This window comes from Candoia aspera, chromosome 2, assembly GCF_035149785.1.
Source record: "Candoia aspera isolate rCanAsp1 chromosome 2, rCanAsp1.hap2, whole genome shotgun sequence".
Taxonomy (NCBI): domain Eukaryota; kingdom Metazoa; phylum Chordata; class Lepidosauria; order Squamata; family Boidae; genus Candoia; species Candoia aspera.
Genome location: NC_086154.1, coordinates 167,611,357 through 167,629,352, shown reverse-complemented (window position 1 = coordinate 167,629,352; position 17,996 = coordinate 167,611,357). Strand labels below are relative to the sequence as shown.

Here is a 17,996-nt window from a genome sequence, read left to right as displayed (position 1 = left end):
ACCTGGCTTTGCCACCTTGCTTGGGGTAGGAGGGGGGATAGTCAATCATGGGGGTGGTTGGTGCCGTGATGTGGCCCCGAGGAATTTATATTTTCTATAAATTTTAAATATTTTTCTATATTTTATATTTATATTTTTATGATGTACGTGTTTTTATTATTTTAATTTCTTGTTATTTTAATTGAATTGTAAACCACCCAGAGTTGCTGGCGAGATGGGTGGTGCAGAAATATGAGAAATAAATAAAAATAAATATCAGAGAGAAGTGGGGGGTTTGAACGCTGCCTTTCTGTCTGCAGAGAATTTTGGGTTTTAGTTTGAAGGAACATTTGGTCACATGAGTTTCCTCATGAAACTCTAAAACGCTGCAGCCAGACATGCTTTGTCATTGTGGTGAGATCTAGAATTAAGATCTAAGCATTTCTGTTCATTTCTGTGCGATTCTCCTCTTTCAGAAACACCGTGCATAACCTATGTGGCAGCCATCAGAACCGAAGAGATGGTAGTGGTAACTTTGGGGGAACTCAGGATAATCTTGAAAATATTGCTGATGAAGAGCACATAGGAGGAGAAACTGAGGATACAGGTACTTGACTTTGCATTATGATATAAAGCACCTCCTGTTAGATTTTGCTACTGTATTATGAAGTAGATCAGTGTTTCTCAACCATGGCAACTTTAAAATATGTGGACTTCAACTCCCAGAATTCCCCAGCCAGCATGAAGTAGATTAATGAAGAGAAACTGTGGGAGATGAACAAAAATTAGCAAAAATAATTATATGATCTTAAGGTTACTTAAAAACCAATTCCCCTGAATCCAGCAGGACTTATATCAGGGTTAAGTCTAATGCAAATTAATTATTTAACTTTGGCTTCAGTTTTATTTGAAATTAATGGAAATAAGCCTCATTGAACACAGTGGAATGTACTTTGTGATAGACATGCAGAGGATTGCCCCGTATTTGTCATAAATCCTGTGACTTTCCAAACCTAGGGCAGATACTAATGTTCTGCTAATCTACCAATTTTTCAAAATATAATTCTGAGAACTTCCAGTGCAAGAAGGTTATTCAGTACCATTTATATTCATTTCAGTCATGGCAGAGATGCAGAAGGACACAAAAATGAGGCTAAAGCCACCAACACTCCGAAAATTAAAAAAAGCAAATAGCAGTTTCCGTTATTTTGTTGAAGGAGCAGAACAGGAGAAAATAGCTTCTCTTCAGCACCAAGTTTTGATCCTTACAGAGGAAGTAAAATCTCAGAAGGTAAGCCTCCCCTTGAAATATATACTTAGTTTAAATCAACTAAAACGTTTAAATCAAGCATCCTTCCACGTATAAGACAATGTTGTGCTGGAAATTATTTTCTGATACATTTCTAGCAAATCTAGTGATAATGCAGGTTGTTGGCAAGCGGAAGGCAAAGTTAAACTGGAAAAGTATCTGGAAGAAAGTCCTTGGATTGGCATATTCTAGATAGCAGATAGAACTGGCATCTTTCATTGATAAATATATTTAATCAGCCAGGCTGCAAGTTGTTTGAGTTTCAGTATAAAAGAAACAGTATGTCATTTATTATTAATAGTGTGCATATTTTATGTATTATATAAATGATAATTTTTTGATATTTCATGGTGTTGGGGTGCAGAAGTAACATAAAAGAGTGGGACTCCAATGGTAGGCATTTAGCAAATTCCAGAAGGAGGCAATCTCCTGTTACTAACATGAGGAGAAAAGCCACAGTCATCCAGCTTTTCCTCTTGCCCTTTTTCCCATTTCGAGATAAGGACATCGGTTAGCACAGATGGGCTAAACCTACAGGCAGAAGAGCACGTTTTAACCAAAACTCAAAGATGTTTGTCCATGTGCTGGGTGCAACTTTAAGGGGTCCTGCTTCCATAGAAAGAATATTTTGAGGCAATTGAAGAATTGTACTCGGAAATTTGGACTGAACAGATTCAGCCTTTGAGAAGTTAGTGTGAACACCAAGCTGTGCCGCATAAAGGAGCTCTGCTGAAGGTTTCACTGCAGCAGGAACACTCTGGGCATGCTGAGAATGGTGGCAGGCTTGGCTGGCTGATCCAGGTTTAGATGCATTTTGTGGCACACAATTTCTGTGCGTTGTGGAAGAAAGACTACTCCAAGGTATTTTAAGCAGTTTACTTGTTCTCAACTGTGCCCATTTCATGATCAATTTCGTGCCCATTGCCTATGTTGTATGTATGTATGTAGGTAGGTGGGTATATTTATTTGTATTTTGTATGTGTTTGTGAACATATCCTCTGGGTCATGTGACCAGGAGGGAGGAGAGCTTAGCATGGAACAGTCAGCAACATTCTAAGCCAGGCATGTCTTCTACTCTCATATTGGGGCCATTTTTTCTGGAACTTTTTTCTCTTTAACCCCATGCCAGATCCAGCTGCTGCTGTTGTTGTTTCACTTGATATTTGTTTTACTAATTTCTCCCTACACACCAAGTGTGGTCCCATTCTGTTTGGTTTCCAGAGAGTTATGCTGCTGACAGACAGAAAGACAAATGGACTGACCCCTTTATTCTATTTCTTTCCGACAGTCTGTTGGGTTGGAAAGAACACAACTGAGACAGGTTCTGTTCTAAAACTAAATTGTCCAGGGAGAACTTTGTGGAAAGAGAGTTGCACAAGAAAAATAATAAAGAAGACCCTGCCTCTAGTAATCGCCCAACGTGTTTTCATGATCCATCACACCACCTGTCCATATCATATTGAGATGATGTATGGGAATGTGAGCAAGGTGGATGGATTCAGTTACAGTGGTGATGGGTGCACCATTGGAAAACCTGAAGTGCCAATTTAGGGACAGATCATCATGGAGAAAATTTGTCTATGTGGTCACTAAGAATTGACACTGACTTGATGGCATATAATTGATCAATCAATGTGAATGTGTTATGATTAGAGGCTGGGTTAGGTTAAAATAGGGTTAGGGATAGGGATAGGGTAAGAATAAGGTAAGAATAGGTAAGAATGAAGTCTCCTTTGAGTCAAGGACAGCTCCAATTGATCCTAAGGATGTGTCTATGAAGCTTTTTTAACAGTAGTGGAAATGGTTTGTCACTGCCTTCCTGTAGGATTTTTCCCAACTTTCCAGTCTAGCCTATAACTCTGAGATTTTCTGTTGTCTTCCATTCAAGTACTAGCCAGACCAGACCTCATTTAACTTTTTAAGTTGGCTAGGTGCTGCAACATAATCAGATAGGAGAGGAGAGATCCAGATTCAAATCCTAACTTAGTCACAAAGCTATTCCTAAATAATTTTGGGTCTGTTCCTCTGAATCTAACCAACCTGACAGGGTTGTTTAGGAACATAACATTGACAGTAAAGGGGAGAACTGTGTATACTTTGTAAGAAGGGAATGATGAAAATCTTACATTAATGAGGTGAAGGGCGCTGTGAAAGAAAACACTATTCCACAATAATTTTTTCATGCTCCGTGAAACCATTTTCCCCCTAAAAATACTGTATCCAAATACATGTTCTATAGGAAAAAAAACGTCTTTTACAAATATTTTTTAATAAAGAAACTTTTAACAAGATAAAAGCTATACAAATTTTAGAGAAGAAATAAAGAAAATAAAGAAAAATAGTGAACAGATAAGAAAGAAAATAAAAAGAAAGAAAATAGAAAAAAGGGGGGGGGGAAGTTATAAAGAAGCAGCTTCTGATCCTAACAGCGGTTATAAATGCATTTATACTTTACCATCTCTCTCTAAGATTACATCATAATTTATTTATTTCCATTCTAATTGTCAAACCCATAAATCATAAGTTCATTTTTTTCTTTCTTCAGCAAAAAGTCCATAAGGGGTTTCCAGTCACTAATAAATGAGGTTATTGTCCTTTCCCTAATCAGGCAAATAGAAAAAACTTCTTCTGTATTTGGCTGGAATACTATACAATCTTCTAACTCCCAGATAGTTACGACTCACAGGTTGGCTATTTATTCATTTTTGGTCTGTGTATATATCACCAACTCTACAAGGATTCCCGGGGTTCGACAACAACCCACTTAAAATCAATAAAAGCAATATATAAAACCAGTAAAATATAAAATCAGCCATCCACCCTGGTGTCCTTAATCCAGCAACAGTCTTGGATATTAGAAGCTTTACAGAAAGATTCCTAGAATATTGAACTAAGCTGATTTGTTCCCGTAATAAATTGTTAAAAGAGGATATAATTTTGGAAGATACTGCATTCTGTAGTTCCTCTGCCAAAATTCTCTGTTGAGACACATTTCCTGTACATCTGTGGAAAAACCCTCTTGTTCTTGATAATAATAATAAGAGGAAAAAAAGGAAGGAACTTTTACAAAATAAGTTCCAATTTGATCCTTTAAGCTGCTAAGTGTTGTTAAATGCTTTAACAGTACTTCTGTTTTAAGAAAACAAATTCATTCATTAGGGTCTGTGCCTCACACTAAGCTATGGTTTGCTTTGGTTCACACATTGTGCTAAGTCATAAATCATGATTTACAAACTATAACATTAATTGTGTGAGTGAATTAATACCAATTAAGTAATTGCCATAAAAATAAAGCATCCCATTTATAAAATAAATAGATCCCCATCTACACATACGAACACAAATCTCACATGCAAACTACTATCTCTGCTTTCTCTCTCTCTCACTCACACACACAGACACCAGCTGCCAATCTAGGATCAGATTACATACTTACTCTGAAGTAAATCCTGTTGAATTCAGCGGCACTCCCATCTAAGTATATATAGGCTGATGTATACCTGGAAAGGATCCATTTGTCCAACTTACTTCCTGTGAGCTGTGGAGGGATAGGCTGCAAGTAAAAGAAAAGGTACATCTGTTAATTCTGTAGGAAGTCTCACTGAAATAAAATTACTGCTACTACTGCTACTTATTCCCAGGCACATATGCTTAGAACTTCTAGCATTGTTCAACCAGCATTCTGGTGTTATCCTCCTCACTTCCCTCCTTGTGTTGTGTCTCCTGAGGAGAGCCTTTCTGTCTATGGAGACTTTTCACCAATTGAGAAACCTGATTTTCCCAAGTCCTCATATGGATAGAGAACCTCTATGGACAGACTAAGCTCCATATGGATAGACTAAGCAGATATTAGCAAATAGACTAAGCTGACCATAGATAACCTCTATGGATAGACTAAGCAGATATTCACCCTGTACGTATGGAAGATGACACGAAAAGGGAAGGGCTTGTATGTTTGCTCCATCTTCCTTAAAGAATTCCAGAAACTTTTCCACTGCCCCCACCTCAATTGTGGTCAGTTTGACTACAGCAAAGTCTTAAACCATACAGATCAGGCCAGAACATGGACTGTATTAAAGCTATATTAAAGTTCTGGGTGTGCCAGAACAGCTGATTATTCTTTTTTCAGGATTATTTACAGTGATATTTACACTGTTAATGTTTTCAGAAATATTCACAGTGAACACATGTACAAATAAAGTAATTTGCGTCATGTGTGTGATTACACACTTGACATAATTACGTTGTTTGCATCAGATGACATCATTTGTCTAATTATACAAATGATAATGTCAATTTGGTAATTATTGTGGCTGTAAGAGCAGCGAAACGGCAGTATGTCTCTGCTCTTATTGCATCTGCAGAATGCTGCCTGACGGCCCTGTTTAAGATCACTCGATCCCTTTTGGGGAAGGTGGACCCAGTGATCCACCTGCAGGGCCGTGCGGAAGAGTTTTCTGAGCATCTGCAGGATAGAATTGCTTGGATCCGTTCCAAGTTGGATTCTGAGTGTGAAGCAGGGTCCGTGCAGATGCCCAGGGAGCATACTTACCCAGTTATCTGGGAACAGTTTGATCCTGTTGGACCTGAGGAAGTGGACAGGACCCTCCAAGCTGTAAATGCCACTACTTGTTATCTAGACTCATGCCCTTCCTGGCTGGTCCTTGGAGGTGACATGTGGTTGGCTCCAGGCAATGGTTAATATTTCCTTGAGAGAGGGGGTATTTCCAGTAGCCTTCAAGGAGGCACTGGTGCGCCCCCTCCTCAAGAAACCATCGCTGGACCCCAGCATACTGGATAATTTTCGCCCAGTCTCCCACCTCCACTTTTTAGAGAAGGTGATTGAGAAAGTGGTGGCGTTGCAACTCCAGAGGATCCTGGATGAAACGGATTAGTCAGGTTTCAGGCCCAGATATGGGACAGAAACAGCATTGGTCGTGCTTATGGATGATCTCTGGCAAGGGCAGGATGGAGGGAGTGCATCCATCCTGGCTCTCCTTGACTTCTCAGCAGTTTTCGATACCATCGACCATGGTATCCTTTTGGGATGGCTCAGGGAGCTGGGGGTGGGCAGCATGGTCTTGCACTGGTTCACCTCCTTCCTCCAGGGCCAGTCCCAATCGGTGGTGATAGGGAGCGAGAGATCCGGCCTGTGGCCCCTCCTTTATGGGATGCTGCAGGGTTCGGTACTCCCTCCGCTCCTTTTTAACATCTACATGAAACCGCTGGGCGAGATCATCCGTCACCATGGGATGAGGTATCATCAATATGCGGATGATACTCAATTATACATCTCCATCCTAGGTAATGTAAGTGATGCTGTGACCATCCTTTCTTGGTGCCTGGAGGCTGTGGGGGTCTGGATGGGGAACAACAGGCTTCAGCTGAGCCCTGGTAAGACAGAGTGGCTGTGGGTTGGGGGCTCCTGGATATCTGAGAATTTAACATCTTTGGATCTGGATGGGGTTGCACTGCCCCAGACAGATCCAGTGTGGAACCTGGGGGTTCTCCTGGACTCATGACTCCTGCTCAAGGAGCAGGTAGCAGTCGTGGCCAGGAGGGCCTTTGCACAGCTTCGTGTTGTGCGCCAGTTACGCCCTTCCCTGGATCGGGAGTCTCTCTGAACAGTCACTCATGCCCTGGTCATCTTCCGCATAGACTACTGCAATGCGCTCTACATGGGGCTACCCTTGAAGAGTATCCTGAAGCTTCAGCTGGTCCAAAATACAGCTGCGCGAGCAGTCTTGGGAGCCCCAAGAAGGGCACATATAGCACCACTGTTGCGCAAGCTGCACTGGGTGCCAGTTTGTTTCTGGGTCCAATTCAAGGTGTTGGTTATCACCTTTAAAGCCCTACATGGCACGGGGCCAGGCTACCTGAGGAACCGCTTCATCCCCATAACAACCCGTCCCCCCTGGTCAGGCAGAGAGGGCATGTTAAGGACCCTGTCCATGAGGGATTGCCAATTGGCAGGGTCCAGGAGGAGGACCTTCTCTGCCGTGGCCCCTGCCCTTTGGAACAACTTACCCCCAGAGGTGAGGCTGGCCCCCACTCTCCTGGCTTTTAGAAAGGGAGTTAAGACCTGGCTTTGCCACCTCGCTTGGGGCGAGAGGGAGGACAGTAGATCATGGAGGTGGCTGGTGCCATGATGTGGCCCCCGTAAATTCCATCATGACCATCTTGGATTTTATATTTTATATTGTATATTGTATATTTTACATTTTCTATTTATTATATTCTATTGTATAATGAATTTTTATTCTTTTATTTATTGTAAGCCGCCCAGAGTCATCATTGAACAAGATTGGGTGGTGGGTAAATTTAATAAATAATTAAATAGGCTAAATGAGAGATCTAAATGACCTCAGTCATCAGTACTGTTTCAGAAAAAAACAGATTTTGCAGCTGAAATCTTAACTACATTTCTGCCTGTTACATTCAAAATCCCTTGCATTGCATCCATAAAAATCAGGTTTTTACTGTATGCAAATAATATCAGTCTGTTATCTGAAAGTAAAGATTTAGAAGAACCCATTATGAAAGTAAAACTGGACTGACAAATCCAGGTTAATATTAAACATTAAGGAGACAACGGTAATGTCGAGCAGCAAGCTTAGTGACTTCACCATTTATCTTGAAGCAATGAAAGTGGTAAATAGTTTATTTGAGCAGTTTGCTGGAGAGGTAGAGCAACGAGGGCAGTGACATACAAGATCATGAAAAAGAAGGGTATTGCAATGACTGAACATATTAGAATAGTTAAAGCAATGTTTTTCCCCCATTAATGTACAGCTATGAAAGCTGGATACTTAAAAAGAATGAGGGGGAAAAAACCTTATTCAGTTACAGATTTGGAGATGGCTAGTAAGAGTACCATGTGTGAAAGAAGATCCCATCTACCAGTTCTGGTTCAAATAAAGCCTAATGTGAGGAATTATCAGCAAGCAGGAATTCATATACTCTAGGCATTGATGTGAATGAATGATGGACAAGAAAAAGTTGATAATGCTTGGCAAGGACTAAGGGACATGAGAATGGATAACATGATTTTTTTTTTTAATTTGTTGGAATCGTGTCTGATTCTCGGAGACTACCTGAACAAGTCCCTGCAGTTTTCTTGGCAAGGTTTTTCAGAAGTGGTTTGCTACTGCCTCCTTCCTAGGGCTGAGAGAAAGTGACTGGCCTAAGGTCACCCAGCTGGCTTTGGGCCTAAGGAGGGACTAAAATTCACAGTCTCCTGGTTTTTAGCCTGATGCCTTAACCACTCCCCCAGACTGGCTCTATATAAGGTAAATAAATGGATTCAAAGAGATAACTGGAACGTCCTTGGAAGAGCTATGGGTTGCTGCTGGAGATGGCCCTACATAGCCGGTGTTTGTCCACATGGTTTTCCAGGAGCTATGTTCTTCTCGATTGTATCTAAGTAAATATTCCCTTGCTTTCAAGAACATTTATTTGTAGGGAACAAAGAAGACCTGTGACGGAATGTGTCCCTGAAGGGGGTGGGTGATGTGATGGATTTTGGGCCAGAGGAAGGAGGGAGCACATTCCATCACATCACCCCCCCTTCAGGGACACATTCCATCACAAGACTCTCTCAATTCACACAATTTTGGGGAAGGGGGAACCTCACCTTCCTATCAGATAAATACAGCAAGATTCTATTTTCGGTGCTAAATTCTAGCACAGTACCAGCTCTCAGAATCTCTTAAATTTTCTCCTAATCTGTCCTTGAAAATTCAGCACAGCTTACTGTCATTTGTACTTTTAAGTGGAATGAAAATTTGGGTCATCCTTATATGAAAGAAATACTGTAGATCCTTTCCCATTCAAATGTTTGATTTGGATTTGAATCTGATGTTTCTGTGCAGCACTCAGAACAACTCCAAATGCTGCTTTATACTGGAAGAAACATTGGGGCCATCTAGCCCATGGCTCTCCAGACCGTTGGGCTAATTATTATTTTTTCATTCCTGTGACTTGAGAGATGACAGGAATTGATTTGGGGAGGGGGCGGTCTTGCAAATGTAAAACATGTGCTCTGCCACTGAGGTCTGCACACACCCCGATAACTGTGACTTTTTCATTTTACCCCACTTTTTTTTTCATTTTCTCAAAAAAATAGGCTGGACTAAAAATAATTGGCCCAGTATAGCCTCATGTGCTGTGAGGATTTAGAAATACGATAGTTTCAGTGAAATTGAACTTTTTTAGAGAAAATTTCTCCTGAGCTACCAAAATACATTTTTCTTTACTGTAGCTTTTCTCAGCCTGTTAGAATTAAAATAACTAGAATTACCAGTCAACATGAGTGTTTTGGAAATCATAAGCCAGCTGTATCTGCAAGTCAGCAGGTTGCGAAAACTTCTCTATAGAGTCAAAGCTGAGATCCAAGTTGGTTTGTTAGGTCAGCTGAGTTACTGGCTTCTGAAACGAACATTTGTTTCTGATAAAGTGAACAATGACCTTGAAATGTGCAAAACTGAATGAGAAACAGCAATGTTGCTTTTAGAGAATTGCACAAACAGCTGCATGCATGCATAACAAAGGGGTCATTCCCAACATTTGTGATAGATTTTCTAAGAGTTGTTATTTAATATAACAGCAAGTCAGTTTGAAATGGCTCTCTGGGATAGATCATATGAACATCACAAGCCCAGTGGCTACATGGAATGTATGAATCAGCTGTAATGTGCTGAGGTGATTCAAAGAAACAAGGACATTCAGTCTGTGCAATGTTGACCTAAAATAGCCAAGTCAGATGTACCATCTCTTGACACTATAATCTAAAATCCTACAACTGTGTATGAGTTAGGCTTATGGCCACTAGAGATTTATAGTATCTTTTAGGATCATCCAACCATCATTGTGCCAAAATAATAATAATGAGGAGAGGTATTACATCACCCCAGTGATGGCTATGGCTGGCTTATGCTCAAAATCCCACAGAGGTCTTGCCAATATCTTTTTTTCCCATGTTCTGGGTGCAGCATGGCACATATGCTACTCTGCTATTTTATGTCAGTTTGCCTATGGTCTCTGAAGAAGGAAGGAATGGAAGAACATTTTAATCAGGCCAAGTTCCTTGGAAGGGAAATCTGCCACCACGATTTTTTTCGCACCTCACTTTAGATGAAGGTCTGCAGGACAGCTAAGAATTGTATCCATCTACATCTCAGTCCACAACACAATGTTCCAGTGTACTTTGATTGGCATCCACAAGACTACCTGTTACCCTTGATTTTTTTTTTTAAAAAATCCTCTAATTAAGAAAAAACAAGAATATAGCATGCTGCAAAGCAAAGCATCAGCTTCAAGTTTGTCATTGATTTCCAGCAATGTCTGTGGTGTGGGTGCCAAATTGACCCAGAGGCATGTTTAGAAAACAGAATGTTGGATGCTGCAGGCTTTGGTGCTTTGCTTAGGCATCTACCCAATTGCCCAGGAAAAAACAAAGATAATACCTATAGAGAGTGTTCTGGGAGGCTAGAGGAGGCGCTAGGAAACAATTGCATCAGTTTTCCATTAAGTGCTTTATTATTGTCCCTGCCCATCATTTCAGCCATTTTCTTGAGAGTGCTTGAAACATGCTGTCAAAATTTCAGATGTGCTGCTAGCCCCAAAAGTTTGGGGATCTTGACCTACATCTTTTATGTTTATGTTCCTCTTTCTGTATTTAAAGAGATGTAAGGGTTGAACTACAAAGTGAAGAGAGTGCTTTATTTTCATGAGAGAAAGAGAGCATAATGGTAGCCATGATGGATTTGGCCTAGGCTCAACTAGCAAGCCCTCTGTCGCATACAGTGGCCCACCAAATGCACCTAAGAAGCCCTAAATGGAAGATCAAGGCAGCCTTCCTTTCTTTCCCATTGTTGCTCCTGGGCTCCTAGTATGTAGTGGTGGACTGCCTCCATGGTTACTACTGCCCAGTCTGGTAGTCATGGATAGATTTGTCCTTTCATTTTTTTCCTCCCACAGGAACTGGTTAAACTTCTCCACAAAGCTCTGGAGGCAGCCCAGCAAGAGAAACGAGAGTCCTGCAAGTATCTGGTCACAGCAATGGAAGAAGATAGGCTGGAATTGCTGCGGCACAAAGTGAGGCAGATTGCCGAGCTGAAAAAACAGCTTCAAGTGCTGGAGATGGAAAAGAAAGAACTGGAGCGGGAGGTTGCTCTGAAGGAGGAGCACATCAAGGAGCTGAGAGAACATGTGCAGCTCTTGATGGACAAAAACCAAGCCAAGCAACAAGTCATCCTCAAGCTGACAGAGCAGCTCACTAGAGAGATGCATGACTCTGTTACTGACTCAGACAGCATCAGGACCGAGACCTTGTGCAAGCAGCAGGAAGAGATTGAACATCTAAAGGTACTCTGAGAGGAAGCCACAACCAGGCTCAAATAGTATAGAGGAGATTCAGTACAGTATTGTTGCATCTTGGCTGTATAGCCTTTCACAATTCCACACATTTGTTGTTTTGCCAATGACATGCTGGTACATTGCATGTATCTGTAGGGACTTCTAAAAACCACGCAGGATATAATATTGGGCAACAAATTCACTCTCCTAAAAACCATTGATTCATACTTATTTTGTAACAGGTTTGCTGCAGTTACAGCAGAGAAAACATGTTAAAAATGGGTGGACAATGCCTGCCTGATTCTTGGCAGCCGGAGCTGCAGTTCAATAAGATTTCCTGGCCTGACAATAAAAATCTGATGCTCTTTGTAGTTCTTAGCTCTTCCTTGTGAATGGGAAACCTAGAATAAACTTATGTAAATCAGGATACATTATGCATAGTTATTTACATACAAATAATCCATGTAATTGAAAATGGCACAATGATCTTTGTAAGATCCATGTGAGTGGCACAGCTGTGATAAGCCCACAATTTGCACCAATTACATGCTTATTCATGCAAATTTAACTTTTATTTATTTGTTAGCATGGGTGGTGCATGGCCTTGGCCTGGGGGAGTATGTCTTGGGAGAAGCTCATTGACATAAAAGAAAAAGCACCTGTAATCTACTTTCATCTCCCCTACCTCCATTACTGAATTTTGAAGCTTCCCCTGGACCATTTTGTCTCCTGCAACCAGAAATACTTCTACATCCTCCTGGAATACTCAGGAGAAGAGAAGCCTTCCTTTTGCAAATAAGCTCACAAAATCAACTGGCTCATAATTTCTTTCTTCTTCTTTCAACTTCAGTTGTTTCTGACTTTTAAAAGTAAAAAAACCCAAATACAGGTAGTTCTCGCTTACTGACCATTCATTCAGCGACTATTCAAAGTTACTACAGCACTGAGAAAGGAGAGTTACAACCGGTCATGTCGGAGCATCCCCACGGTCACATGATCACGATTTGGACACTTGGAAACTGGCTCACATTCATCATGGCCATAGCATTCCATGGTCACGTGATCACCATTTGCGACCTTCACAGCTGGCTTCCAATGAGCAATGTCAATGGGGAAGCCAGCAGGAAGTTGCAAGTCTCGATCACGTGATGTTGCGCTTAACGACCCATGGCAATTCGCTTAACAAATGCAGCCAGAACTGACAGAACTGATGTCATAAGTCAGCATGGTCACATGACATTGTGCTTAATGACCATGCTGCTTAGCAACGGATTTGCCAATCCCTATTGCAGTTGGTAAGTGTGGACTCCCTGTACCATAGCCTCTTGTTGAAAGAAGTCTTAGGCACTGTTTTAAATGAACTGATAAAACCTCTGAGCTGAATCACTATAAATGACTAGTGGAGACTCACATACCAAAATACTCTTCTATTTTAAAACAAATCTCCACACAAAGAATGCTACATCAGGAAGAAGAGTTGTAGCCTAATTGTCATCCTGACTTGGTTCTTTTGGCACAAGATTCCCCCCTCCTTTCATAAGAAACCCATCTGTAGTTTGAGCTGTTGCAATTTAAAGACATATTTACCACTTCATGAGAATTGGTTTCCCCCTTGGATGGAACCAGTCCTTATTGTCAATCAGGTTAAGATGTATTCCAAACCCTGAACTAGCTGTTAGATGCTTTCAGACTTTATTTGTTTAGAATATTTTTATGTCACTTGTTTCCTTAACAGCTCAGAAGCTTAAAAATCTAGCATTCAAATAGAAAAACTAAAAAGAAACTTTAAGACATCATTAAGACGATTAAAATGTTAAAATAATTAAGAGAGAGAGAGAATTAACTATAAATGTCTAATATATCTGCAGCAGGACACATAAAAGGTGCCTTGTTGATGATCTAAGAGTGTGGGATGGACTGTACAAGAGTTGGGGGTCCTGGTTGATTGGTCCTAAGCCAGAGAAGGCTTTAAACAGTGTCCATGAATCTGTGTTGAGTCCTCCACTGTATGGAGCTTAGTTCCCATTGGCTAATCTACATTAATACTGTAAGTCATTGTTCTGTTTATCTGTGTGGCTGTAGCATTTATCTAAGTCGACAAAGACATTAGGAGAGTGAAGGCTTAGGCATTTTAGGCAACAATGCTCTTGATCAGTTTGTGAAATTATGGAAGGGTCACTATAAAGGAAAAAAAGAACCTGACACTTCTGTCATTTCCTTCCTTGAGATCCCAGTGTCCACCAATCTATAGCTAATTGCATGAGCATTTCAGTTGGGTGACGGTTATTTTAAATGCCTTTTCATGTCTTTTTCTCAGGATGATCTTGAGGCATACAAGACTCAGAACCAATTTTTGAACTCTGAAGTCCACCAGGTTACCAAAATATGGAGCGCAGTGGCAAAGAGAGAAAAAACCCTTCTGAAGAAGGTAAGAAGCAAGGCTGTTTGACCCACATTGATGTTCTGATTTTCTTCTTCCATTTTTAATCTGATTTTCAAATATTTAGGAAGATTCCTTCTTGTCTGCCAGAACACAGGGAACTCTTTTTATTTGGGAACTCTTTTTATTTGCTCATTTCTCATGTCACTGGCATGTAGCTGTTCACGTGATGCAGTTTGAGGAGGGCCACATGATTGGCTTCATCCCAATTTTGTGTTCTTGGACCAGCTGGGGGTTCAAGTTTCACATGTGAATTCAGAGATCTGAAAAAAACAACCTTACCCACAAACACAGTTTTGTGCAGATTGGTTCAGTGTGATTTCAGGATTCCCTAGATGTAGATAGATGGTCAGTAAAAGAAATCTGCCATCAGTTGCTGCCACAGTCAACCCAAATGATCTCAGTTATAACATAGTCAGCAATAAATGATGGAGTCTGCTAAAAAGCCATCATTTCCTGTTCACAAATATGCACAAAACACATATTTGGGAAAGATACGTTCAAAAATAGCGTACCTTTTGAAAAAAATTGTATTAACAGATATGTGAATGTAGATTGGAAACCAAACAAGTTGTAAACAACAACAAATGCATTGTTTTTTGTTTTTAATTTTAAGAAGTTGCAACAGGGATCAAATTCACGTTGAGAGGCACAACCCAATGGAGACTTAAGTAGATACTTGAGTGTAGGAGCTTCATGACTGTAGAAAACACCCACACGTAGATAGCTGCTAATGCCTGTTTTTTCCCCCCCAGAATTCTGTGCTTAAGGCATAAATATCAGCTGCACAGATCAAATGCCTGGCCTCATAAATTGACCATATGAGCCATCATCTTCAAATAGAGGCTGGATGGTCATCTGTCTGAGATGCTCTGACCGATGACCAAGGAGCCTACACTGATTAGGGGATTGGACTCAATTACTTATAAGGTCCCTTCCTACTCAATGATGCTATGAATTAACATGTGAGTAGACCTCTAGTATTACCAATTAATGATATCCAACATGAGGCAATGTAGTTAAAAGCAGTATTGATGATTAATGATTGAGATGACCAGGGGAAAAGAGAATCCTCAACCCAATGGTGCTACCAATTCAATGGCTGATTGCGAAATTCTCATAAGGAAAAATAACATACTGCGATTGTTACTTTTTGGAAAAAAATCAGTAAGGGCAGAATTTTTTCACTATTCCTAAAGCTGACTGGCACTAGCCTTTATGGATAGAATTCCCACAGTAGACAAAGTGTGTGTTGAAACTAGCAGTGTGTGTGTCAGTATACAGAAAGATTAATTGTTCCTTAGGGGTCTTTGCAATAACCTCCCCTTATTTATCCCAGAATGTCTTAAAATGGTTTCTCTTCAAAAATGTCATGAAACCACAATTCAGAAAAGGTTGATAGAATTGCAGACTTCTTGCAGTGAAAACACTAATGGGAAAAAATCCCCATCTAATAAACAAATAACATGCAAAACAGAACAAGAACGAATATATACGTAGGTATACAGTACTATATACTGTATCCTATAAACCAGAGTTTCTCAACCTTGGCAACTTCAAGAGAGGTGGACTTCAATTCCCAGAATTCCCCAGCCAGCTTGCTTGCTGGGGAATTCTGGGAGTTGAAGTCCACCTCTCTTGAAGTTGCCAAGGTTGAGAAACACTGCTCTATACTCTATACTGGTCAAATGAACAACAGAACACATGAATTTATACTAACAAGATCAGATTCTTGTCTATTTCAATATAATTCAATACTTTATACTAACTATTTCAATAGTCTATACTTCAATCAATAGCCCATTGCTCTGCCCTTTTAAAAAAAAATTAAATTGGAATAACTTCAAAATGAACCCAAGAGGCAGATATACACAACCATTTTCTCTCTTCATATGGCAGTGTGCCCATCTGCAAGCCTACAACTGCCAGATTGAAAGCAAGTACCTGATGTTCCTGCGGACATTGCAAGGCATGCCGGATTTGGCTAAAGAGCACGTGGCACTGGTGAAGGGACTCATCGAAGAGGCGCTGCAGTGGGATATGAAGGAAGAAACCCTGATTCCTATTCAGCTAAGCCCAGTCAGGTAACTGACGGATGTGGCTGTGTGTGAAAGAGGCATGGCGTGCCTATGGAGTGGATCAGTGATATCTTCAGTGGGGTGGGGAAGGGGTCAGACTGAGGAAAGCAGGATTGGCACCTTTTCTACATGCGTTGCACCCCCAAAAGGGGCAGAGCTTGCAGCACAATGCCACAGTGCTTGTTCGGTCATTCTAATGAAAGCAATGAGAGTCTGCAGAGGCCACTGGAATGGTTGTACTTGCACCAGGCTCACGGTTGCTGGAAGCAAGAATTTCAGGTTCAGTTTTCGGCTGATGGCTAACTGATAATGCTATATGTTCCTATGCTGCTTTTGCGATAAGGTAAGGTAAGGTAAGATACAATAAGCCTTTAGCTGCTGACCCTCATTTGTGGATTAGAACGGCAGTTAAGTGAGGCTGTGGGTCACTTTGCTTGCCATATTTTTTTAAGAGTGTTTTGGTCCAAGTGTGTTATTGTAAAAGCTAAAAAAAAAAGTAGATAGCTTTTTCATCTACCTATCAGGACTATTTTTATATATCATATGCCAAGCTTCCTTCACTATCTCCAAAAGGTGCCTCCAGTTTTTTTAACATTCAAAAGATTGTTACAATGTTTGAAGACAATTCACATTTTCATCAAGAGTCCTAGTATTTTGTCATTTCCCTAATTTTGTTCTTTCCACTGTTTAGTCAATATGATGACTATGGGTTTATGACAGTTCCTGAATATGAAGCTGCAGACTGGAAGCTCTTGGCCAAAATCCAGGCCCTGGAGATCAAATGCAGTAATCTGAACAAGACGACCACAGAGAAACCTCTCTCTGAGCGATGGAATAACCTTGGAGAACTGACTTCCTCCTCAGAGCTGAAAAGCTTATTGCGCTGTGGTGTCCCAGTGGTGCATCGCCAGAGGGTATGGAGATGGATTATCAGTCATCGGGTAAAGCAAATACGCTCGGCTGGCCATTATCACAGCTTGCTCAAGAAGTGTGAAATTGCTGAGCATCCGGCTTCCCAGCAAATTGAACTGGACCTGCATCGCACACTGCCCAACAATAGACATTTTATGTCACCAACTTCCCAGTTTATTCCCAAACTCCGAAGAGTTTTACTTGCATTCTCCTGGCAAAATCCAACCATTGGCTATTGCCAAGGATTGAACAGGTGCCTGCTTACATCTCTTACTTCTCCATTTCAAATGTAGCCAGAATTTTAGAAGAACCTTCTGGCTCTTCAGCACTTTTTGTTGTTATTTTCATTTTGTTATTTTCCACATTGAAAATTCAGATTTGTGACCATCTGAAGTATCACAGGTCTAATGTGTTAGTATGTGTGTTCACCTGCTTTAGTTATAATGGTGTCTTACTCATCCTAGACTAGCTGCCATTGCCTTGTTGGTCCTAGAAGAGGAAGAAGAAGCTTTCTGGTGCCTAGTTCATATCACCAAGAATTTAATGCCTCAAGATTACTACAGCAATACGTTAATAGGCTCGCAAGTAAGTCTGAGGCTCCCTTCCGTGTTGAGGAACAGGACAATTACGGAATTTTTCACTGGGAAAAATAAGTTATTTTAAGAATTGCTTAAAGTGTGGCAGAACCTATTAAAAGGTCTCAGATATTGTAGCTGATCATATTAGAATTAGCTGCAGTGTAAGACATTAGTCAGTTTTAGGTACAATTCAAGGGAGATGTTTGTTTCAAAGTGCTGGAAAGAATCTTTAAGCATATGGTTTCAGACTGGAGTATCTAATATTTTCCCATATAGATGTTTCTGCCTATAAGGGTCATCAACCCATGAAACCATGGAAAAGAAGACCAGCCTTTCTAATATAA

At 40.6% G+C, this 17,996-nt stretch overlaps 1 protein-coding gene across 2 annotated transcripts in view; it reads left to right on the top strand.

Moving 5' to 3' along the window:
- The window catches only part of TBC1D2 (TBC1 domain family member 2), a 33,116-nt gene that overhangs the window by 9,776 nt on the left and 5,344 nt on the right, over window positions 1-17,996 (top strand). For both annotated transcript variants that reach the window (XM_063294776.1, XM_063294777.1), the window contains exons 5-11: window positions 456-586; window positions 1,098-1,270; window positions 11,267-11,653; window positions 13,962-14,072; window positions 15,984-16,168; window positions 16,854-17,327; window positions 17,539-17,659. In XM_063294776.1, the coding sequence (XP_063150846.1) occupies window positions 456-586; window positions 1,098-1,270; window positions 11,267-11,653; window positions 13,962-14,072; window positions 15,984-16,168; window positions 16,854-17,327; window positions 17,539-17,659 (1,582 nt within the window). The remainder of the gene's footprint in view (window positions 1-455; window positions 587-1,097; window positions 1,271-11,266; window positions 11,654-13,961; window positions 14,073-15,983; window positions 16,169-16,853; window positions 17,328-17,538; window positions 17,660-17,996) is intronic.